At 42.6% G+C, this 25869-nt stretch overlaps 1 protein-coding gene across 11 annotated transcripts in view; it reads left to right on the top strand.

Annotated features, from left to right (window-relative positions):
* The first annotated feature begins 10109 nt into the window (after positions 1-10109).
* Positions 10110-25869, top strand: part of DNM3 (dynamin 3) — a 311515-nt gene continuing 295755 nt past the window's right edge. For all 11 annotated transcript variants that reach the window (XR_006292780.1, XM_043553169.1, XM_043553167.1 and 8 more), the window contains exon 1: positions 10110-10325. Coding sequence is in view for 10 of the 11 variants with exons in the window: in XM_043553169.1 (XP_043409104.1) it covers positions 10180-10325 (146 nt within the window). In the remaining variant the exon portion in view is untranslated. The remainder of the gene's footprint in view (positions 10326-25869) is intronic.

Here is a 25869-nt window from a genome sequence, read left to right as displayed (position 1 = left end):
CTGTGTGGGAGAGAAGGGTATTTGAGACAGAGCAGTGCTGGTAAAAGGGAGCTGGAGCCTGGCAACTCCCTAGGCTGCAGACCTTGATAAAGGCCTATGCAGGTACAGGAGCTGGGGAGGAGCAGCCTGGGGTTAGGCAAAGGCAGCAGGTCCAAACCTCCCTTGCCAGTGATGAATGGTTTATGGATTGCAGTTTGCCCTAGTGAAAGGGGGCTAGATGATGACTGGCAGTAGTCACTGAGGCAAGGTGGGAATAAAGGGTTGGGGGTTCCCCTGGGAGGGGGAGACCCAGAGTGTAGGGGCACTGCTAGGGGGCAGCACCCCAAGGTAAAGGGCCTCTGGGGTCCAGGAGGGACATAGGGGGGCAGCAGCAGGCAAGCCACCAGCCAGGAGGAGGTGCTCCATATGCTGGAGAGCTAATTCCCAAGACAACCAGAAGGAAGGGCTGTGCCGGTGAGTCATTGCTTCGCTACATGCCCCCCCGCCCTATCCACAAGGCTTGTTACCCTGTCAAAGAAAGCTAACAAGTTGGTTTGACATGGTTTGTTCTTGACAAATCCATGCTGACTGTTATTTATCACCTTATTATCTTCTAGGTGTCTGCAAATTGATTGCTGAATCAGAAGTTAAGCTGACTGGTCTGAAATTCCCAGGGTTGTCCTTATTTCCCTTTTTATAGATGGACACTATATTTGCCCTTTTCCAGTCTTCTGGAATGTCTCCTGTCCTCCATGACTTTTCAAAGAGAATCACGAATGGCTCAGATATCTCCTCAGTCAGCTCCTTGAGTATTCTAGGATGCATTTCATCAGGCCCTGGTCATTTGAAGATGTCTAACTTGTGTAAGTTATTTTTGACTTGTTCTTTCCCTATTTTAGATCCTATCTCATTTTCACTGGCCTTCACTATTTTAGAGGTCAAATCGCCACCAACCTTCTTGGTGAAAACCGAAACAAAGAAGTCATTAAGCACCTTTGCCACTTCCACATTTTCTATTATTGTCTTTCCCTCCTCACTAAGTAATGGGCCTACTCTGTCCTTAGTCCTCCTCTTGCTTCTAATGTATTTGTAGAATGTTTTCTTATTTCGTTTTATGTCCCTAGCTAGTTTGATCTCGTTTTGTGCCTTGGCTTTTCTAATTTTGTCCCTACATACTTGTGGTGTTTGTTTATATTCACCCTTTATAATTTGACCGAGTTTCCACTCTTTGTAAGACTTGTGTTTTTTGTTTTTTGTTTTTTGTTTTTTTTTTGCGTTTTAATCATTGAAGATCGCCTGGTTAAGCAAGGGTAGTCTCTTGCCATACTTCCTATCTTTCCTATGCAGTGGGATAGTTTGCTCTTGTGCCCTTAATAATGTCTCTTTGAAAAACTGCCAACTGTCTTCAATTGCTTTTCCCCTTAGACTTGCTTCCCATGGGATTTACCTACCAACTCCCTGAGTCTGCTAAAATCTGCCTTCTTGAAATCCATTGTGTCAATTAAAAAAAGAAAAGGAGTACTTGTGGCACCTTAGACTAACAAATTTATTTGAGCATAAGCTTTCGTGAGCTACAGCTCACTTCATCGGATGCATGCAGTGGAAAATACAGTGGGGAGACTTTATATACACAGAGAACATGAAACAATGGGTGTTACCATACACACTGTAACAAGAGTGATCAGGTAAGGTGAGCTATTACTAGCAGGATAGTGGGGGGAACCTTTTGTAGTGATAATCAAGATGGGCCATTTCCAGCAGTTGACAAGAACTTGTGAAGAACAGTGGGGGGGGCGGGGGGGAAACAAGGGGAAATAGTTTTACTTTGTGTAATGACCCATCCACTCCCAGTCTTTATTCAAGCCTAAGTTAATTGTATCCAGTTTGCAAATTAATTCCAATTCAGCAGTCTCTTGTTGGAGTCTGTTTCTGAAGCTTTTTTGTTGAAGAATTGCCACTTTTAGGTCTGTAATTGAGTGACCAAAGAGATTGAAGTGTTCTCCGACTGGTTTTTGAATGGTCTAATTCTTGACGTCTGATTTGAGTCCATTTATTCTTTTACGTAGAGACTGTCCAGTTTGACCAATGTACATGGCAGAGGGGCATTGCTGGCACATGATGGCATATATCACATTAGTAGATGCGCAGGTGAACGAGCCTCTGATAGTGTGGCTGATGCGATTAGGCCCTATGATGGTGTCCCCTGAATAGATATGTGGACACAGTTGGCAACGGGCTTTGTTGCAAGGATAGGTTCCTGGGTTAGTGTGTGTGTGTGTGTGGAGTGTGGTTGCTGGTGAGTGTTTGCTTCAGGTTGGGGGGCTGTCTGTAAGCAAGGACTGGCCTGTCTCCCAAGATCTGTGAGAGTGATGGGTCGTCCTTCAGGACAGGTTGTAAATCCTTGATGATGCACTGGAGAGGTTTTAGTTGGGGGCTGAAGGTGATGGCTAGTGGCATTCTGTTATTTCCTTTGTTGGGCCTGTCCCGTAGTAGGTAACTTCTGGGTACTCTTCTGGCTCTGTCAATCTGTTTCTTCACTTCAGCAGGTGGTACTGTAGTTGTCAGAATGCTTGATAGAGATCTGTCTGAGGGGTTGGAGCAAATGCAGTTGTATCGCAGAGCTTGGCTATAGACCACACCACACGATCCATTGTCTTCATGAAAACTGGAGGCATGTAGGTAAGTATAGCGGTCAGTAGGTTTCTGGTATAGGGTGGTGTTTATGTGACCATCGCTTATTAGCACTGTAGTGTCCAGAAGTGGATCTCTTGTGTGGACTGGTCCAGGCTGAGGTTGATGGTGGGATGGAAATAGTTGAAATTCCTCAAGAGCTTCTTTTCCATGGGTCCAGATGATGATATCAATGTAGCGCAAGTAGAGTAGGGGCATTAAGGGACGAGAACTGAGGAAGCATTGTTCTAAGTCAGCCATAAAAATGTTGGCATACTGTGGGGCCATGCGGGTACCCATAGCAGTGCTCCCATGTTGGCTTCATGGGACTACCCGCATGCTCAAAGCTACCATCTGGCAAAGTTCAGCTTTTCTTATTTCTCAGTGCTCAGTGGGACTTTTATGTGGTGCATGCATGTTTGGAGGGACACTGGGATTTATATCAGTGTGATGTGTCCTGTTTGGTTAATCACTTCACCAAACTCTTGAATATTTTTTGCATTCTATTCTGCAGACAAGTTGCACACCCATTTGATTATCTCCTTTTTCCAGATTGCTATTCAATACAAGTACACAGAGCACCTCCGGGTTCAAACTCTTCGAAATAACTGTCCATTTACAAAAGAAAAGGAGTACTTGTAGCACCTTTAGAGACTAACAAATTTATTTGAGCATAAGCTTTCGTGAGCTACAGCTCACTTCATCGGATGCATGCAGTGGAAAATACAGTGGGGAGACTTTATATACACAGAGAACATGAAACAATGGGTGTTACCATACACACTGTAACAAGAGTGATCAGGTAAGGTGAGCTATTACTAGCAGGATAGTGGGGGGAACCTTTTGTAGTGATAATCAAGATGGGCCATTTCCAGCAGTTGACAAGAACTTGTGAAGAACAGTGGGGGGGGCGGGGGGGAAACAAGGGGAAATAGTTTTACTTTGTGTAATGACCCATCCACTCCCAGTCTTTATTCAAGCCTAAGTTAATTGTATCCAGTTTGCAAATTAATTCCAATTCAGCAGTCTCTTGTTGGAGTCTGTTTCTGAAGCTTTTTTGTTGAAGAATTGCCACTTTTAGGTCTGTAATTGAGTGACCAAAGAGATTGAAGTGTTCTCCGACTGGTTTTTGAATGGTCTAATTCTTGACGTCTGATTTGAGTCCATTTATTCTTTTACGTAGAGACTGTCCAGTTTGACCAATGTACATGGCAGAGGGGCATTGCTGGCACATGATGGCATATATCACATTAGTAGATGCGCAGGTGAACGAGCCTCTGATAGTGTGGCTGATGCGATTAGGCCCTATGATGGTGTCCCCTGAATAGATATGTGGACACAGTTGGCAACGGGCTTTGTTGCAAGGATAGGTTCCTGGGTTAGTGTGTGTGTGTGTGGAGTGTGGTTGCTGGTGAGTGTTTGCTTCAGGTTGGGGGGCTGTCTGTAAGCAAGGACTGGCCTGTCTCCCAAGATCTGTGAGAGTGATGGGTCGTCCTTCAGGACAGGTTGTAAATCCTTGATGATGCACTGGAGAGCTTTTAGTTGGGGGCTGAAGGTGATGGCTAGTGGCATTCTGTTATTTCCTTTGTTGGGCCTGTCCCGTAGTAGGTAACTTCTGGGTACTCTTCTGGCTCTGTCAATCTGTTTCTTCACTTCAGCAGGTGGTACTGTAGTTGTCAGAATGCTTGATAGAGATCTGTCTGAGGGGTTGGAGCAAATGCAGTTGTATCGCAGAGCTTGGCTATAGACCACACCACACGATCCATTGTCTTCATGAAAACTGGAGGCATGTAGGTAAGTATAGCGGTCAGTAGGTTTCTGGTATAGGGTGGTGTTTATGTGACCATCGCTTATTAGCACTGTAGTGTCCAGAAGTGGATCTCTTGTGTGGACTGGTCCAGGCTGAGGTTGATGGTGGGATGGAAATAGTTGAAATTCCTCAAGAGCTTCTTTTCCATGGGTCCAGATGATGATATCAATGTAGCGCAAGTAGAGTAGGGGCATTAAGGGACGAGAACTGAGGAAGCATTGTTCTAAGTCAGCCATAAAAATGTTGGCATACTGTGGGGCCATGCGGGTACCCATAGCAGTGCTCCCATGTTGGCTTCATGGGACTACCCGCATGCTCAAAGCTACCATCTGGCAAAGTTCAGCTTTTCTTATTTCTCAGTGCTCAGTGGGACTTTTATGTGGTGCATGCATGTTTGGAGGGACACTGGGATTTATATCAGTGTGATGTGTCCTGTTTGGTTAATCACTTCACCAAACTCTTGAATATTTTTTGCATTCTATTCTGCAGACAAGTTGCACACCCATTTGATTATCTCCTTTTTCCAGATTGCTATTCAATACAAGTACACAGAGCACCTCCGGGTTCAAACTCTTCGAAATAACTGTCCATTTACAAAAGAAAAGGAGTACTTGTAGCACCTTTAGAGACTAACCAATTTATCTGAGCATAAGCTTTCGTGAGCTACAGCTTACTTCATTGGCTGATGAAGTGAGCTGTAGCTCACGAAAGCTTATGCTCAAATAAATTGGTTAGTCTCTAAAGGTGCCACAAGTACTCCTTTTCTTTTGCGAATACAGATTAACGCGGCTGCTACTTTGAAACCTGTCCATCTACAGAATGTCTCTGCTTGCAGGGATTACCTTGAATCTGTTTTACAGTTCACTTTGTTCATTTATTTCCAGTGTTACAAATGACTTTGTAGAACTTTGCTTTGTAAGTTTATTAAGAGGCCAGCTCCTCCTCATCACTTTGTCCTCCAGCTGAATGTTGATGAATCTATTTTTGCTTTTGTATTTCTTTACAGCTTTTGCTGAGTGACACATTTTGCAAAATGGTGACTTTTATTGCATGCAGGACTCTTCTGTCATGATTGCAAACAAATATGATCCCTGGCATTTGATTACCCTTCTACTCTAGTTTTACCCTCGGTACACACTTTTAATTAAATGATCTGCAGTTCGTTCTGGTTGCTAACACTTTCGTTTGGGAAGCACAGTTTTCAGTAGCTCTGCAACCATCCATTGCTCTTTACAAATAAAGTCAACCTTGCTTTGACTTAATTATTTAAAAAATTATCAGTAACACCAAAAATTTTTTCTAAACAATCTGCCTGAAAGCCTATGAAATAGCTCTGAAGAAATATCATGGCTGGATGCTGCAGAAGCTCTTTTCAGGATCCGTCTATGCTCTTCCATACAAGTCGGATTTACTGAAGGCTCTTGAGAAAGGAAAAGAAGTGAACGAGGAGGAGACTCTAGAGAAGATCCACCAGTTCCTAGCAAAAGCCACTCCTGTGCTGGATGCAATTTATGACATGTACGCAAAAACGAATTCAGAACTCAACTACAAAGCTTAACATTTGCACAGGACGCCTACCACCAAGTATAAAGTACACATTACCTTAATCCTAAAGTGGGAACCCTAAATCACTGAGCACTGGGGCTGCTCCCGTTCATCAAGTGACTGTTTTCTATAGAAAACAATTTAAAAGCCAGGCTATTCCCTTCATATCCAGGCCAGGAATCACAGACAATCACTATTTTATTGCTATCTTAAAAAAAAAAAAAAAAAAAAAAAACCCCAACAAAAAAACAACTCTTGAAATTGACATGGCTCTGCTTTCTTACTCAGGTCCATAACATAATAGTCAATGGTCTCACCTGGTACTTAGTTCTTTCAAAAGAAAATGCATCTTTTCCAAGTGACATTCTTCTGTGAATCAAAGTATTGTTGAAATTTTTGAATTACTTTGCCTAGCAGTTTGCAGTTTCACCTCTGTGCTCACTGGATTGGATTGTAGATCTCCTATGATTCTGTGCCTGTCACATGTTCCTTGACTTTAGCAAAGCTTTTGACACAGTCTCCCACTGTTTTCTTGCCAGCAAGTTAAAGAAGTATGGGCTGGATGAATGGACTATAAGGTGGATAGAAAGCTGGCTAGATTGTCAGGCTCAATGGCTCCCTGTCTAGTTGGCAGCCAGTATCAAGCGGAGTGCCCCAAGGGTCGGTCCAGTTTTGTTCAATATCTTCTGTGGCCAGTTTTTTGTTCAAGATCTTCATTTAATGATCTGGAGGATGGCATGGACTGCACCCTCAGCAAGTTTGCAGATGACACTAAACTGGGAGGAAGGGTAGATATGCTGGATGGTACAGATAGGATGCAGAGGGACCTAGACAAATTAGAGGATTGGGGCAAAAGAATTCTGACGAGATTCAACAAGTTCAGAGTCCTGCACTTAGGACGGAAGAATCCAATGCACCGCTACAGACCAGGGACCGAATGGCTAGGGAGCAGTTCTGCGGAAAAGGATCTAGGGGTGACAGCGGACGAGAAGCTGGATATGAGTCAACAGTTGGCCCTTGTTGCCAAGAAGGCTAACGGCATTTTGGGATGTATAAGTAGGGGCATTGCCAGCAGATCGAGGGACGTGATCATTCCCCTCTATTCGACATTGGTGAGGCCTCATCTGGAGTACTGTGTCCAGTTTTGGGCCCTGCACTACAAGAAGGATGTGGAAAAATTGAAGAGAGTCCAGCGGAGGGCAACAAAAATGACTAGGGGACTGGAACACATGATTTATGAGAAGAGGCTGAGGGAACTGGGATTGTTTAGTCTGCGGAAGAGAAGAATGAGGGGGGATTTGATAGCTGCTTTCAACTACCTGAAAGGGGGTTCCAAAGAGGATGGATCTAGACTATTCTCAGTGGTAGAAGATGACAGGACAAGGCGTAATGATCTCAAGTTGCAGTGGGGGAGGTTTAGGTTGGATGTTAGGAAAATCTTTTTCACTAGGATGGTGGTAAAGCACTGGAATGGGTTACCTAGGGAGGTGGTGGAATCTCCTTCCTTAGAAGTTTTTAAGGTCAGGCTTGACAAAGCCCTGGCTGGGATGATTTAATTGAGGATTGGTCCTGCTTTGAGGAGGGGGTTGGACTAGATGAGGTCCCTTCCAACCCTGATATTCTATGTTAGGGTAATTTTCTTTCTATCACGTCCACTGCTTTCCCCTCATCCACAGAGCCAGTTATCTCGTCATAGAAGGCAATTAGACTACTCAGGCATGGCTTGCCCTTGGTGAATCCATGCTGACTGTTCCTGATCGCTTTCTTCTCCTCTAAGTGCTTCAGAATCCTATCCTATGATTCAGGATTGTGGGAGTTGGGATACAGGACTCTTTTTTTTTTTTTTTGGTCATTGTGTGGGTCAAGTGACAGACCAAAACAGATTGAGAACCACAGGTCTAGTAGATTAGATGTGGCCGGGTTTGTCACCTTGAGACCAAGTTTCAGTTTCTGGCACACTAACAAATTCCCTGTAACTTTCAGCAACTCGCTGAAGTTCACCACTTTAAGAAAATGGTTTCCCACATATTCTCCCTAAGCTCAGCGGGAGTTTTAGTAGATAATGGAGCAGGAGGAGTCATTTGTCCATATCTTGTAGCCTGGGCCAGTTCAGATGTCAGCAATGAAAATATTCTGCATCAATTTCACTGTCAGAGAATCATTTCTAGTTTAAAATAATGGCAACTTCTTTACTCTCACTATTCTTGAAAAGTGGCTGTTGTACGAGCCAATGTCAAACTCTACTTAAGTTTCATGTTTTGTGGTGTAATGTCACTTTTTGGAGCAGATCCACGGCCACTTTGCCAACATTTTAAAAAAGGAGACATTTAGATTTCCTCAGGTCAAGAAATATTTACTGAATTTTTACAAGACATTATTTTCAGCTTTTTAACCATACAATATTGCAAGCTTGGTTTTCTTTACAGCTTGCTTTCCTTTTGTTACAAGATGAATGAAAATCAGTCTTAGAATGGGATCTTTGATGGAACCTTCATGGGGGAGAGGCCATAGCATCTCCAAGGTTCTTTAATCTCCCAACTGGCTCTGTGTGGGTGGCTTCTGTGCAGAACCCTTTATATAAATGGGGCTCTGTGGGGGAGCAGCCATCTGGACACATGAAGCCAGTTGTAGGAGGGAGCCTAAACACATGCAAAGCTGGAGGCAGAAACCTTGTTCAAGAGTTCCAAAAAGAACAGGCCACTACCACTCAAGCTAGAAGAAAAGCTGAGACAAGGCAGGGGAGATAATAGCTTTCATTGGACCAACTTCTGTTGGTAAGAGAGACAAGTCACCTTGTCACCCACTTCATCACTCTAATATTCTGGGACCAACATGGCTACGCTAACACCGCATACAAAAGAAAAGCTGTCCCCTTTAGAACCCTTATCTCCTCTCTAGGGTGCAACTAGCCAAAAGCAGGCTCACACAGTATGTATAATGCTGAAAATCATTCATAACTTGCGTTATTGTAGGTTTCAGAGTAGCAGCCGTGTTAGTCTGTAAACGTAAAAAGAAAAGGAGTCCTTATGGCACCTTAGAGACTAACAAATTTATTAGAGCATAATCTTTCCTGAGCTACAGCTCACTTCATCGGATGCATTCAGTGGAAAATATAGTGGGAAGATTTTTATATGCACAGAGAACATGAAACAATGGGTGTTACCATCACTCTTGTTACATTGTGTATGGTAACACCCATTGTTTCATGTTCTCTGTGCATATAAAATCTTCCCACTATATTTTCCACTGAATGCATCCAATGAAGTGAGCTGTAGCTTAGGAAAGCTTATACTCTAATAAACTTGTTAGTCTCTAAGGTGCCATATTTTAGTTATCAAGTTGCTATATTGCTATCAGCTGGGGACTAGCTGCTAGGCCTCTGGTATGAAGATAGGCCCAGTTCCCTGATCACAATACAGCTTCACCATTTTACAACCATTTATATAAAGATTGAACACATAAGATTTGACACCCAGCCCCTCACCTATGTTCCTTCAGCCAGAGGTTGCCAGCCCCCAGCGGAGTACTCCTTTTTGCTTTGCTTTATTGTAAACAATTTTCTTCATATACAGCTGCCTAAAGTATTTTCAAGGAGTGCTAGCTGAAGGGTGAGTTTGAAGGGGGTAGTAAGAAGCTATATTTGAGCTAGGAGGAGACAAAAAATGGATTAAAAATAATCCTCAGGTAATTAGCAGGGTTTCTTCAGATACCTAAAAGGACGGCAAGGCATTTCTAATGTAAGTCGTGCTTTCTCCGAACCACAGTCAGAGGTAGGATAGAAAGAAGGGGTTTAGAACAGAAGCTGGTTGCAACGTTTGTTTGTTTGTTTGACCCCCTGCTCTTGGCCCTCATTTTAAAAACAAAAGTTTTGAGGCCCTAGAGGTATGGAGAAAAGCTTGAAAACGTGACCTCTGTGTCCCTAACATCTGCAGACAGCAAAAGGTGAACACAACGGGCTCCCAACGGATCGGGTAAAAAATAATCTCATTATTTAGTTTTTAACCCCCCCCCCATGTGAAGTGTCGTGTGTGTGTGCGCGCGCGCGCGTGGGGGGGCGTGTCCTGCCGGCGCAGTGGGCGTGGCCTGGCTGGGCGGCACCGCCCCCGGGCGCGCTGGGCACTGGGCATGCGCGCGCCGCTCAGCCCGGTCCGTTACCTGTCCTCGGCGGCGGCGGGATGGAGGGGCTCATCGAGCTGGTGAACCGGCTGCAGGACGCCTTCGCGGCACTGGGGCAGAGCTGCCTGTTGGAGCTGCCGCAGATCGCCGTGGTGGGCGGGCAGAGCGCCGGCAAGAGCTCGGTGCTGGAGAACTTCGTCTCCAGGTGAGGGGTGGCGGGGAACCCGGCGGGCCGGGGCGAGCTCAGGCGGAGCCGGCTGCCGAGCCCATCGCGCCCCCCCGGTTATCCCTCCTCCCGGCCCCCTCTAACGGCCCCGGCCTCCTTTATCACCCTCGCGCCCCTCGCCGAACCCGCAGCCTCCCCCGGCCCCTCTCGCCCCCCGAAAGCTACCGCTTCCTCCTGATATCCCCTGGCCCTCAGCCTTCCCTGAGCTACCTCTTGGGAATTACGCCTCTCCCACCCCCTCGGATCTACAGCCCCAAATCCCTTCTCTGAAACCACTCACCCTGCTAACATCCCCCAAACCCACAACTTCCCCCCGCGAATTGCCTCCCTGAAATTCCCCCTTCCCACGGGGTGCCCTTTACAGTTAATGCTTGAGTCAGCAAAAGCTCTGGGGGCAGGTAAATCAGCGGAGGCCGTAACATTTATAGCTCTTTGGAAATTCGTTATGAAAATCCACTTGTCCTTCCTTGCTGTGAGAACCGAAGGGCCAGTGAGAGGTGACTTGCCCCAGATGGGTTGCTTGTAGAATTGTACAAGGTTGAATTACAAGGGAATAGTGCAGGGAGGGATGGCCAGGGGATTTTGATATCTTCCACTTAATGAAGGTTTGCTCACAGCCTGCAGAGGCTGCTGTCAGCCAGCCAGGGATGCTAAGTCACTCCAGAAAACAGCACCCACCCATGTCATTTATTTCAGGTTAAGTGCTTTCTTAAGCGACCCTTACAAAACCGAGGGGGGGGGGGTTAATAAAGAGAAGAAACATGTTGTAGTCTCTAGTGAATCCCATCCAATGAGAGCCACAAATTTCCTCACAGGTGTCAGAAACAAAGGTTTTGTGTCTGTAAATACTGATGTGTATATATTGGAGAAATCCATGTTGTGCATGTTTTGGGGGAGTGTATGTTTGTCCAAATCTTTCTCTTGGCTGAAAGATCTGTAGCGTTAAAATCACACAACTGACTTCACAGATCACGTATGGGAATGGGCTATCATTTACCTTTCTTGTGCAGTTTATCTGTGCTAGAGATTCAAGAGGACGGTGTTGTGTTGAGCTCAATCTGTACTTCCCTCTGAGAAACAGACAAGGTTCCTGATGTGATTGCTACTGGGCACCAAGGTTATGCAGGAGCTAGTCCCCATTGGCATATTTCACAACTTCCAGTGCTGCAGAACTAATCAAGGGAATGTAAAATGATTAGGGGAATAAAGCTTTTTTTTTTTTTTTTTTTTTTTTTAAGGAGGACATAAAGTTTATTCGCAAAAAGAAAAGGAGTACTTGTGGCACCTTAGAGACTAACAAATTTATTGTTGTAAGGTGCCACAAGTACTCCTTTTCTTTCTGCGGATACAGACTAACATGGCTGCTACTCTGAAACCTGTCATAAGGTTTATTGGCCTTTAACCGAACACTGTTCGGTCTCAAAATATTTATGAAGAGCTCATTTGTTTCCGTGATGTAGAAAAAAATTAGTATAACTTGGATAACATCAGTTAAAATCTTATTATGCTTGGATACTTAATAGTGATCTTTCTGGGAAAATATAAATGTTGAAGAAACAACTATAAATACCACATGGGATTCTAGTTTTTGCTGATCAATGGGTTTGGCTTAAAACTGACATAACTATTGTTGTATGCAGTGTTGTAGCCTTTGTGGCTGTGTTTTGGTCTCACTCGTTGCCATTGTAGTAAGCATTACTTGGCAGGACATACAGTAGGAACTTTATGCTACAGTATTCAGAATTCAGTCTTTTAGATTTTTTTCATTTTTTTTTCTTCAAATTTTTGCCAAAGGTGGTATACCGGCATATGTATAAACGCTTGTACAATTCCTAGTGCATGTACAGAACTAAATGTGGTGTTAAATACTGGTGTAATATATCAGCATTTTCCAACTTTTTGAAAGCAGAGATCCACTTAAGGGGGGGAAAAAACAAACCAATGTGCTGCTCAGTATAACCTCACCCTGTGTGGGAGCACTTACCCTAAATTAAGATGTGCATGTCTTCCACATATCCTCCCTCCTTTGGGAACTGTTGGTGTGTAGATCTTTATAATACAATACTTCTCCTTTCTCACATGCTTTGATAAGCAATGAAATAGCCAGCAGTGCTGGTATTGACAGAACTGCCAGTCCCAAAAGTTCAAAAATCCTGGGATTGGCCCCCAAAACATGAGTTTAAAAAACAAAACAAAAAACCACCAACCAAGAGTTTAAATCATGTTTTTGGACTGATTTATCATTTTTGCACGCCCCCTGCCCACCTGTAGCATTTTTGACAATTGCAGTGTTGCCCACTTTCACACTTATAGTAAAGAAGATCATTTTGATCTTCTAGTGAGAGCTGCTGCAGTGAGGATCCTGAGGACCCATAGTTCTAGGCGCTTTACAAAATGTGGTAAGAGACAAAAACAACAAGGAGTCTGGTGGCACCTTAAAGAAGTGGGTTTTTTACTCACAAAAGCTTTATGCCCTAATAAATGTTAGTATTTAAGGTGCCACCAGACTCCTTGTTGTTTTTGTGGATGCAGACTAACGCGGTTACCCCTCTGATACTAGTGGTAAGAGACTACCGTCTAGTGCAAAGTAAAGTGGTGAGTCCATGATGTGGGAACTGCAACGTGGACTTGCCAGACTCATCTCATATAGTTGTGATGGCTACAACCTTTTAATCCCTGGTGAGCTGGGCCGGATTTACACTGGTGACCTACCAGTGACAGGCTTTACAACTCACTGGGACAGGGGTACTGGAACAGTTTGTATAGTGGGGGTGCTGAGAGCCACTGAACCAAACTGTAAACCCCGTATATGATGGAAACCACTTCAAGCCAGAGGGTGAGGCCGCACCCCTAGCACCACTAGTTCTAGCACCTATGCACTGGGATGTCTCAGGGCATTGCTGTCCCTATAAATACTGATGAGAGTGAAGCTAAATTTTTGGACACAATAACTTATTAAATCAAGTTCTTACCTTTTTGGAGTTTACACAGGCATGACATCCTACTCGGACATATGCAAAATCTTTCATACATTGCTGTCAGTCTCATGCATGCTGAGTGTGCTTTACCTTGTTGTGTCCAAGGGAAAGCTATCACTAAACCAAATACAGATAGTGAAAATGTAACAGTAAAACAGGTAATAACAGAGCATTCAAATCCACATCAAATACCATGTTTTGCAATATAAAATCAGTCCACGGTCCTTACACTCACTCACACATATATGTATTCTTTTTTCATCAGCAGTTTTTGAACCCACAGTCTTCATAACCACAGTACAGATCACTCCACTTCAGCTATAGCATTAGCCTGTGATGGGAAAGTATGTTATCTTGTGTGGACCAGACCATGCATGGAGATGTGACGCATGTTGTCAGTGGATTTCACAAGTGTTTGTGAGGCAGTAATGGAATGCTGGGCATCAGGATTCTTGGTTTCTCATTTTAGCACTGGGAGTAGATTGGGGACTAATGGTTACAGACAGCATAACTAATGTGACAACGTCCCTGTGGGGGTTGTCTGTGGAAGCTGGATGTGGGATCGCTGGATGTAAAAGCATGAGGCTCTCTCTACCACTTGAGCAATCAGATTTTCTAGTGTGAAAGCACTACGAGTTGTGAATCTCTGTGACCTGACTGCTAGGTGTAGGCACACCGTGTTAGTGCGGAGTACAGCAGCATCTAGTTTGCAGTAGCCCTTCTGAAAGGCTGTATGGGAGAATGTCTGAGGCTTGACTCTAAGACTTGGGTTCTGTTTCCAGCTCTGAGTGAAGTGATTTTGTACAAGTTCTCAGTTATCTTGTCTGTGCAATGGGTGAATGATGCACATTGGTTTTGTCCTCTAAGGTAGCAGTATGAAGTTTGTTTAATAATGGAGGTTGTGGAGGGCACAGAAATACTAATGGCAGTCAGTGGAAGTCTGGTCTCTGAACTTGCAGTTACAAACTGCAAGCTTTGGAATTATGTGAAGGGGGCAGCAGGGCTGTCCCTAGCCATTGTGGGGCCCTATGTAGTCCCCCCGGGGGGTGTGTGTGTGGGGCCCCAGGCCTCGCGGGGGGGGGGGAAGGGGGGCTGGCTTGGGGGGTAGGAGGGAACCAGCCCTCCCCAGCACTCACCGGTGGTGTGGCTGGGGCCGGGTCACTGCACTTCCTGCCACCGGGGAGCGTAGGCCTGGCCCTGCAGCACTCCTCAGGGGCGGGAAGAGGTGGAGCGGAATGGGGCGGGGGCTTTGGGGAATGGGAGGAGTGGGGGCAGGGCTGGGGCGGAGCAGGGGCAGGGGCCCTAGGGTAGAGGAGGGGCAGAGGCTGGAGCAGCATGCAGCTACGCAGGGCATTCCAAATTTCCTGGTGCCCTATGCAGCTGCATACTTTGCGTAGAGATAAGGACAGCCCTGGGGAGCAGTGTGGACTAGTGGATAGAGCACTAGACTGGGACTGAGACAACCTGGGTTCTATATCCCTGCTCTGCCACATCCAGCTGGGTATTGTCACCGTGCTGTGCCTTTGTTTCCCCATCATTAAAATGGGAGTAAATAATACTTGCTTCCTTTGCAAAGCACTTTGAGATAGGTATTAGTATTATTATTTTGCTTTCACAAACTGAGCAACGGCCAGAAATTCTTGTCGTAATGAGACGCCTGTAGCAGGGCTAAATTTGTGTTACTTGCTATTGAAATTACTTTAAAGGCACTATTGCCAATTCATGCATCATCACTGATAGCTGAGTTAGCACCCATTGAAACGCATAATGTTCACAGTTCAGAGCCGGTATTTTGGAGTCAATGCAAACTTAGGCAGACATTTCTGATTTGGTTAAACTTGGGGCATATTTTGAAGGTTTTCTTTGACAGTTTAACATCTAGAGACTCTCTTAAGACTCTGGAGAACAAATGAGAGGTGGTCTGCGCCCCTCTGGCGAGTCCTTCCCCCAGGGGAGCATTTGCACTACACATTTGGAGGAAATGGAATTGACTACCACTGTCTGAGGAACGCAGACTGTAAGAACAACACACATTCTTCCATTCTGCCCCCCCCCCCCCCCCAGCCTTGGTGGATAATTGTAGTAAAAGTAAATGTGCACAAACTAATAACCAAGGAGTCTAGCAGTGTGGGAGCCAGCAGGAGAGAGAGTCAAAGGCATAAAGAAAAGTTAGGTACCTTATTGCCATTGCAAGTCAATTAGAATTGGGCACCTAGGCTCAGATCCTCAAAAGCATTAGGGGCTTAACTGCTGTTTAAATCGATGGAAGTTAGGGGCCCAAGTACCTTTGAGGATCTGTGCCTGGTTCTGTACCATTGACTTTAGTAGGTGCCTGATCAAGGCCTGTACCCCATTTGTGCTTTTTGAAAATTTTCCCTGGAAGCTAATGAGTAATAATATAAAAGAAAAATAATGGCAGGAGGGCAGGAAGCAAACTTGTAAATTGTACCTAATGTGAATGGTTTTCAGAAGTTGGGGAAAAGCACAGCAGAGACTTGTCCAGAGGAGAATCCATTCAGCAGAGTGAATTTTTAAGATGGCAGCTCCCTGTGCTTATTATGCTCTTCTCAGAGGCTCTTTATTCAGTCCTAAGTGGAATAACCTTATTTTCTGACTTTTATGAATATTTAAATATTAATAATTAGATTTCAAAAATGAAAACTCTCTATTTCCTACTTTGCTTAATGTAATTGGCATGTGGCAAAGTAATTGCTTTATACAGGATGTATGTAGATTTTTGATTATAATCACGTCATTCACAGTCAAACATACACAGCAGCCTGTGCACTTTAATTTTCAAAGCCTGAGGTTCTGTTCTGTAATATGATTTTGCTGCCTTCTTAGAATCTACCATTATTTCGTGACCATTTCCTCACCAGTACTTATTCTTTAGCAGCAGTATGTGTTGTTTTTATTCTAGTTTTCGGTCCCTCTTTCAAACATGTACCTGTGCATGTTTCCCAAATGACAGCATTTCCTCATGTGCATATGTAATTCTTTTACCTTGCCGTGGTAATTGCTAATGCTAAAAGTCTGTATCAAGTGGTGAGGGGAAAAAGAAGAGAGTTCAGCTGACTGTTGAAGCTAAGCATTTGATATTTGCAGAGAAAACACACCTGTTTAATGGAGCTTGTGCATTCTAGGGAGGCATAGAGTACAATGGCTACAATGATTTTAACTGTAATAATAAATTGTACTGTCATAGGATTAACCAGCGAGGAATCTCGTAGAAAATTGGTAGCTTTTTCTCCAGCTTTTCAGACCAGAGAAAAGCAACAGTAGATTCAAACTAAAATACAGGGGTGTATGTGTGTGTATATTTTTTAATCTCAAGGATCTAATGAAAGTGGAAATCCTCTTCTTCAAACATGTAATTTCCCTTCTTTCCGTCAATTTAATTAAAACATTGTACAGCTTGTGGTTACTCCATTAATCAGAATATTCCGGTGTACTGCATTGTTTCTGGGTATTTAAATATATATTCCACCGAATAGAGGTCATGTGCCATTGTCTAGTTCCCTATTTAATATCCTTCCAACATATCATATTTATAACTGTTCTACAACCTCTAAATGTGTATACGTGATATGGATTACTTTCCCCCTACACCCCCCTTAAATATGAACTCGATAGATGTGGATTTTGAACTGCTATTCATGCATACAAGCTTAGAGAATTATTGCTAGGTGCAATGTGTAAACACAAACAAATGTGTACTTCACTATAATACATTCGACAACAAGTGAACAAATTGATACTCTTCATGTAGAGGGCAAGGTTTTTTCCTTAGAATTTTCTGTTTAAGCAACCTTCTCCTTATTTTTGGCAGATACTCTTAATTGTTAGAATGCTTACCTTTTTTTAAGGAAATCTGTGTTTGATAATGAACAGTAAAGTAAGCTCTCGGACATGTAGTCTGATACCTGAGGCTCTTAATCCAGTATTTAAGCAGTTTGTAGGGATGTCAAGTCAAAATGTATTAGCAGATGATATGTAAACATTTTCATAGGCCTTCTCGTTACAAAAAATAGCTTTCAGATGATTAGTCGTGTTATCTGACTTGAGCCCAGATGTGAATCATGAGAGTTTGATCCTTGCTCAGTTGGATTGTCAACAGTTCAGAATAATCAAAGAACACTTCTATTTAATGGTTATATAGAGGATACTCTTCAAGTAACTTTCCTATCCTGTATAGGACTAGGATATATTGATGACTTTATAGTAACCATGAACTTAATATTTTGGGTCTGTTCAGGACCTAAATAACCTTTAAAACATGTAAGAGGTGTCTGTTAGCAGTCCAATCCAGCACAGTGCTGAGATCTTTGTTGCCCTTGAATTGAGAACACTTATTTCACAGGAGGAACCTGTGGCCAGAGTTTTAAAGGTATATAAGCACCTAGTGAGATTCTCGAAAGCACCTAGGTGCCTACAGCCTATTGATTTCAATGTCCCATTTGAAATTCAGTGGGAGGGAGGGGCCTAGTGAGGTTGTTTGGAAGCGCTTATCTGCATCTTGAGACACCTAAATACTTAAAAAATGTAGTCCTCGCTGCCTCTTAGGATTGTGTCCTAAACTTGGGGCGTGGCTGAGAGGGAGTAAACAGGTTACCAGTGTCCTTTTCTTTTGTTCTCTCTAACAGGCACGCTCTGAAGGATTTCGCTCCCGTTAACTTCTGAAACATGTGACAGCCCTATTCATAGTCAAACAGAGCAGAAATCCTAGAAGAGCGTTGAAAAGGAAAGATATTTGTAATATTGCTACTTGGCTATTCTACTGTAAATACAGAGAGGAAGTGTGTAATGGTTACAACAGGATAGAGGTAGCCAGGACTTGGGGACTCTATTCCCATCTCTGCCACTGACTCATTGTGCGGGCTTGAACAAGTTACTTAACCGCTCTGTTTCTGTTTCCATATCTGTAAAATGCATACAAGGGTGCTTGCTTCAAACGTTAACCTTGACAGCGCCTGTGTGAAGTCCTGAGATGGAAGGTGGGGTATAAGAATTTAACAGTATTATAAAATAAGTTCATATGCAGGAATGTCATCTTTCATTTACATTAGTGGTTACAGCTGCCACATGAGCAGTGGTAAAAGGACCCATTGGTGAGCAAGTCTAAAAATACACTTGAACAAGGAGTTATCTAGACTGATAGATTCTCTCTCCTTAAATGATACACATTGTGATGACTAAGCCATATAAGACAAATAACTTAGTTATGTTATGCAGATCTAAAAGCCCCTATTACTTGATGAACGAGGTGTTTTTACACAAGCACCTAGCTTTTGGCATCCTTAAAGAATGTCAGTTCAAATGCTTCCTTGGGTTTTTAATATATACTGGATTATCTTCCTGCAGTGTCATGCCTATCCTTTCATAACATTGCCTCTGCAAATCCCCACAGCAGAAATCATCATGTGCTTTGCCATAGAACTAATTTCAAAGCAATTAGCCATTAGGCTGCACGCACGTGTCCTGCAGATTCAGTGCTCTAGAGAACACGCTGCATATGATCAAGTACATGGCCATATACTGCTTTTTTTTCTACCCTCTCCCCCATGCTTTTTGGTTCCAGTCTATTCCCTCTGCCGCTCTCACCACTAATCTGGCCTTTGACATCTCTGCATTTGATTCACACTGCGTCAGCAGGGTGGAAGGCTTGATTGTATTGTATCAGAGTAATAGTATCATGTAGACAAATTACATAGCTATACAGTCATATGATTCCGATTGTTTAGTTATACAGTCTTATGCATCCTTTGATCTTTTACATTTCTCTTCTTTTTCAAAATACAAAAATCAAATAAACAATGGACAAGATGTTTAATATGACAATCAGTGTTACTTGCAAGACCAAGGAATGTAAACAAAAAAGACAGTAGCTAAAGGCATAAAGCAATAGTTTCCTTTTCCTTTCTAATTTTGACACAGAGAAGCGTGAGTGCATGATCATAAGATCAGAGTATATTAGCTACAAATATAACCCAAAGCATGTTTTGGTAATGACATTATGTATGAGTCATGTTGCATCAATACATTTTGGCGTGTATTTCTCCATTTTGTGTTTCAGCAGTGACATTGTTTCTCTGTACTAATACAGGTATTTGCAGGTGTCTTCTCTTGATAACTCCTAGTCATGGTTCATCATATTTGTATTAATATACCTTGACCAATAAGCCAGAGGTTCCCAAACTGTTGGGTGCACCCCCTGGGGGACACAGAGGAACATTCAGGGTATGTGGCTGAGGCCCAGGCCAGCCCCCACAGAGGCAGGGAGGGAGTGCCACCTAGCTCCGCTCCTGGCCGCGTCCCGCCTGCCAGCCCTGCACCCAGACCCTGCCTGCCAGCCCTAGCCCTGGCCCCAGCCTCAGCCCCCTTACCCTTGTCCACATCCTTCCCTCCGAAGCCTCGTCCCTTCTCCCGGCCCTGGATCTGGGGGCGGGTGTGTGTGTGGATGGGGTAAAGGGGGGCGTGAGGTGAAAAGTTTGGGGACCACTGTAATAAACAATTTATCCAACTGATTAAATTTTTAGTGTTCACTGGTGTAATCAAAGACTATTTAACTACATTGTAAACTCTATGAGTCAGGGACAAGTCTCTTTGTTCTGTGTTTGGTATAGCACGGTGGGGTCCTAGTCTATGACTGGGGTTCCTACATGCTACCTCAATACAAACAATAAATATCATTGTATGGACTCACTTCGTTTGGTAGCTTGATGGTGCTGTAAGGACTACTAGCAATCCTTTGGAGCTGCATGTCTCAGTATGTAGTGTAAATACATTTACAATGGGAAAAGATTATTAGTTTAACTGTGACCTTGTATCATATTTTTTAATGAGTTGAACTGAAATGAACAAAGCAGCATTATTTGAATAGAGATCCCATTTATTTATGTGCCAGGCTTTGATGTACTGCCAGACAGTCTGTGATGGCCTTGGGGATGTGAGAGAAGATTGATGATATAGTCTCATCATATGGGAATGATAACACTCTTTCCACTCCATTATTATCTCTGGAAGATGTTAAATAGAAGCTACTTAAGGTCGACATTTTTATGTGAGCAGGCCCAGATAGCTTGCATCCAAGAGTTTTAAAAGAGCTGGCTGAGGAGCTCACTTGATCCAAGACTTATTGAAAATCAACTTTAATGAACAGTGTGGAAGTTCAAGAAGACTGGAAAAGAAGGGTAATAGTATGCCAATATTTAAAAAGGGTAAATGGGATGACCGAGGTAATTATAGGCCTGTCAGCCTGACGTTGATTCTGGGCAAGATAATGGAGCAGCTGATATGGGATTCAAATAACAAAAATTTAAAGTAGGGTAATGTAATTAATGCAAATCAGTATGGGTTTATGGAAAATAAATCCTGTCAAACTAATTTGATAACTTTTTTTTTGATGAGATTACAAGGTTGGCTGATAAAGGTAATGGTGTTGTCTGAGTATACTTAGACTTCTGTAAGGTGTTTGACTTGGTACTGCACAACATTTTGATTAAAAAAAACTAGAACGGTATAAAATTAACATGGTACACATTAAATAGCTTAAAAGCTGGCTAGCTGATAGGTCTCAAAATGTAATTGTAAATGGGGAATTGTCATTGAGTGGTTGTGGTTCCAGTTGGGTTCTGCAGGGATCGGTTCTTGGCCCTATACTATTTAATATTTTTATTAATGACCTGGAAGAAAACATAAAATCATTATTGATAAAGTCTGCAGATGACACACACGTTAGGGGATCTGAAATAATGAAGAGGACAGGTCAACAATAGAGTGATCTGGATTGCTTGGTAAGCTGGGCACAAGCAAACAATACGCATTTTAATATGGCTATATGTAAATGTATCCATCTAGGAACAAGGAATGCAGGCCATACTCTAGAGGATGGGGGACTCTGAAAAAGATTTGGGGGTCATGGTGGATAGTCAGCTGAATATGAGCTCCCCGTGTGACGATGTGGCAAAAAAGCTAATGTGATCCTGGGATGCCTAAACAGGGGAATCTTGAGTAGGAGTAGAGAGCTTATTTTACCTCTGTATTTGGCACTGGTGTGACCACTGCTGGAATAGTGTATCCAGTTCTGGTGCCCACAATTAAAGAAGGATGTTGATAAATTGGAGAGGTTCTGAGAAGAGCCACAAGAATGATTAAAGGATTAGAAAAATGCCGTATAGTGATAGACTCATAAGAATATTAAAAAAGCCATCTTGGGTTAGACCAAAGGTCCATCTTTCCCAGTAGCCTGTCTTCTGACAGTGGCCAATGCCAGGTGCCCCAGAGGGAATGAACAGAACAGGCAATCATCAAGTGATCCATCCCTTATCACCCATTCCCAGCTTCTGGCAAACAGAGGCTAGGGACACCATCCCCGCCCATCCTGGCTAATAGCTATTGATGGATCTATCCTCCATGAATTTCTCTAGTTCTTTTTTGAGCCCTCATAGGGCTCAATCCATTTAGCTTAACAAAGGAAATTAAGGGATGACTTGATTACAGTCTATAAGTATCTACTCAAGGAACAAATATTTAATAATCTCTTCAATCTAGCAGAGAAAGGTGGAACACAGTCCCATAGCTGGAAGTTGAAGCTAAACAAATTCAGACTGGAAACAAGTCCTGAATCTTTAACAGTGAGGCTAATTAACCACTGGAACAATTTACTGAGGGTCGTGGTGGATTCTCCATCAGTGGCAATTTTGAAATCAAGATTAGATGTTTTTTCTAACAGATCTGCTCTAGGAATTTTTTGGGGGGAAGTTCTGTGACTTGTGTTATTGATACAAGGGGACACACTAGGTGACAGTTGTTCCTTCTGGTCTTGGAATCTGTGAATCATAGCTGTAGATAACAGGGGAGTTTTGAAGCACTCTTAAACCTAGCACTTCTAGCATCAATGCCGGGATTTTATAATTTGAGAAAACTTTGCTTTGTATTAATTTTAACATTTAGCTTAATATTTTTGCACACTAATATGTAAATAGATTTTTTTTCCACAAAATTAAGGGAGAAATTTGATTGAATTCTATGGGAGTTTCATCATTCACTTCACTACAGCCAGAATTTCACTCTGAATATCACTTTGAATATCAACAAAGATACAATTTACATTTTAAAACTATCTTAAGGTTTGATTTGTTTGCTGTTTATCAAACAGATTTTTAACACAGTAATTTCTAGTATTTGGGATATTTTTAAAAGTGCAATAGGTATTAAGTTCTGTTTTTAATGAATTAAACAGTGGCAAATGCGTAATGCTTTGTGGTAGACACAAGAAAAGTTGTAAGGCATTTTAAACCTCTGTATCAGGATGGATTAAAAGAGCTATATTCCAGACCTGTTCAGCAGCCAAACTGGATCCACCAAAGAAAATTTGTTACACACTCCATAAGGGGCACTGTGGCATCCTTGTCTGATGGCATCTGCAGAGTTGCTACATGGTCATCTATTAATTCTTTCACTAACCATTACAAAAGAAGTGCCCTTTCCTACCAAATACAGGTTTTGGACAGCGATAGGCTATACTACCTATGTGGGACTTGGTTCATGAAGCCCCAGAATTCTAGGCTATTAGGATTCTATGATGGTAGGCAAGGGTTAATGGACTGGGACTAGCAGCAGCTCAATCTCATTAGTTTTCCTGGAAACTAGCTTGGAAAACATAAAAGGAATAGAAAGAGGAAGTTAAGTGCCAGGAGTGGCTGGAGAACCTAAGAGTCATTCTGAGGGAAGCTGGTCTGTAGAGGAAATCATTCGAAAACAAATGTTTGTGGGGGCATGTAAGTGCTGAGAAAAGGATGTTTGGGATTTGTTGGGTTTTTTTCTCCTTGAATAAAGGAGAGAACAAAGGACTTTTGTTTGGTTAACCCTGAGGCGAAGGAGTTTGGGACTTGTTTGCCTTGACTCTGGGGAGAGGGATTTATGGGACTGGAATCAGCATAATCCTAGAGTATGTTTTTTCTTTTTTTTTCCTTTTCGGTATGCCTGGCCTTCTTTAGACTGAAGGACCACTTGCCCATATCCTTCAGTTTGTGTCCAGTTATTTTTTAGTGAGAATAAAGAACATTTTCTTTCAAGGATTTTGGTGTAATGTTCCACTTCACCCTTATGTTGTTACTGATTGTTCATATTCTGACCCTATTGTATGTGATGTCCTGGCAATTATGGGCAAAGCCATGGATGACACACATGAGAGAGAGAAATTAATTCCCTTGCTGGTAACTGTTGTTTCTCATAGTAGGCAACCATTGGCATGGCTTGACCAGACCTACCCTACATTAATGTTATGCCATGGTAGTAATTCAGTCTTCGGGTTGCGGGAAGATAGAAATTTAACTTAATTTTGAATGTTACACATCTCTTGAGCTTGCGCTAATCTTGTGTGTTGTCAGCTTGTGTGTCATCAGCCTCAGTAATATTCTGAGGTTCATGCATGCAGTACATCACTGTCCTTTGCAGCTGCTGGAATGTGCAGGATAAATGAGATGTGAATGTCTAGTATGAGAAACAAAACTTTTTGGTTTAAAACCACCTTGCTTTTATTGTTCCAACCTCCTGAAAGCTAGGCTGCCTTAGTACTGCAATTCCTATTGTATGGGTTTTGGAAGGAGAGAGAAATTAGAACCAATAATATTCCAGCCTCTCAAAATGACCTGAAATAGCTTTTCCATAGAAAAGTGTGGCAATTTTATGGTCTGACACCTCGTGATCTACCAGAGGCAGAAGCAAAAGCCTTCATGATATTTTAATGACAAAAAGGTCCCATTTCTGCTCCTGACAGAAAATGAAATATCAGACCTTCCACCATATCACTAGTTAAAAATTCTGTATTGGCTGATCTGGGTCTCAAACCAGTGTACATTTTTGGGAAGGTTCATATTTGGAGCAAAAGAAGGATATATTTTTGTCAGAGGTTTTGATGGTGCCACTGAGATTTGAGATGTTAGAATTAGTCCTGGTGGAGGTGGGCTTGTTGACAGGGTACATATAAAGTGATCAAAGGTGAAACGAGTAATAGCCATTCATGACGTGGTGGTTCAGCTTATGAAATTGATATCATCACCACATCTGTAGGAGGTTGTGTGCCCACATTATTTTTCATGTAATTATTGCAAACAGGAATTCAGTAAATTATGTATAAATCTGACTTTTGAATGAAATAATTTCCTACTCAGACCTTCACTAAAATAAACATTCAAATAAAGAGTGGTAACTATGGATGATATTGGCAACTTCTGTACAGAATACTGATGTGATGTTAGGTGACACAGGAATTTTTGATCTCCCCGTACTTGTAGAGAGATGCAAAATCTCACTGCGTGCGTGTGTGTGTGTGTGTGTGTGTGTGTGTGTGTATATATATATATATATATATATATATATATATATATATATATATATATATATTTTTTTAATGCCATACCTCTACGCACTAACACCCTGTGCAAATTAGCCTTCTCATGTGAGTGAACGTTTTGGTGTTAGAACAAAGTACATTATTGGCATGAAGACACATATTTTACTCTTTAACATAGACATTTTAAGACTTCCTGATTCTCTTCCCCCCACCCCCTTTGAAATTGGTGGAGGACACCATCTGGGCAGTAGATAACAGAAAATTTTACTTTGTCTTACAAGAAAAAGGAGTAGTTCTGCAGATTTGATACGATGCTGTAATGTTCTGGATGCCTGCCACAGAGAAGGGCTGTATGGTGCGTACAATAGTTTGCTTACCGGGCCCTACCGGCAGCATCCTGATTGGTTAGTGCAGCAAATAAAGGCACAGCTGAAGTAGAATCAGCATGAACAGAGCAGTGTTTCATCTCACCTCTTTATCTCTGTGCTTTCGGCTGGCACGTTGTCATCACTGTCATGGGATAGCTAGTGTGCAGTCCTCTAAACATTATCTAGACTCTTTTGAAAGCTTTCATTTATGTTAAGTCAGTGAGCTTTTAACATAAGATCTTTCATACTGGAAAGTTGTTTTTTCTTACGTTTTCCAGGCTTTAGTGCATGCTTGAATGCAATCTCTTTATTTGTGCAGAAATGTAACTGATAAGGTAGTGTTGACAGAATTAGCATGGTGGTACCAACAATAGTGTGTGTGTTTCATTTTTTTTCCATAGGTTTCTCTTCAGGGCTTCCCTCCCCACCCCCCACTCCAAGTAATTGTTTTCTCCACTTGTCCTTGGCTGTTGGAAGACTCCATCACTGAGAGTGCAGTAACTTTTGGCATTAATTTCTCAGCAGCTCTAGTACAAGCCCTTAAGGGGAGAAGTAGTGATTGTTGGCCGGTCTATGGAGCAGGCATGACTTTTCTGAAGATACTTGGTTTCTGGGGGACACTTCTGCCAGCCTCTGCCATCCCAGAGATCAGGAGAGAAGTATGACCACAGGGGTTTCTAAGCGTGCTTCTGTAAAGCATCTCCACCTTCCTGAATGTATAGGACCTTAACTTTTGCTCCTCCCTCGATGACCATAGAATTAAATAGGATCATTAGGAAGGCACCTAATTGTGATAATTAGGATTCTTTATCCTCTCCATT

Source organism: Chelonia mydas, chromosome 8, assembly GCF_015237465.2.
Source record: "Chelonia mydas isolate rCheMyd1 chromosome 8, rCheMyd1.pri.v2, whole genome shotgun sequence".
Lineage (NCBI taxonomy): Eukaryota > Metazoa > Chordata > Testudines > Cheloniidae > Chelonia > Chelonia mydas.
This window is presented reverse-complemented; position numbering and strand designations above follow the sequence as displayed.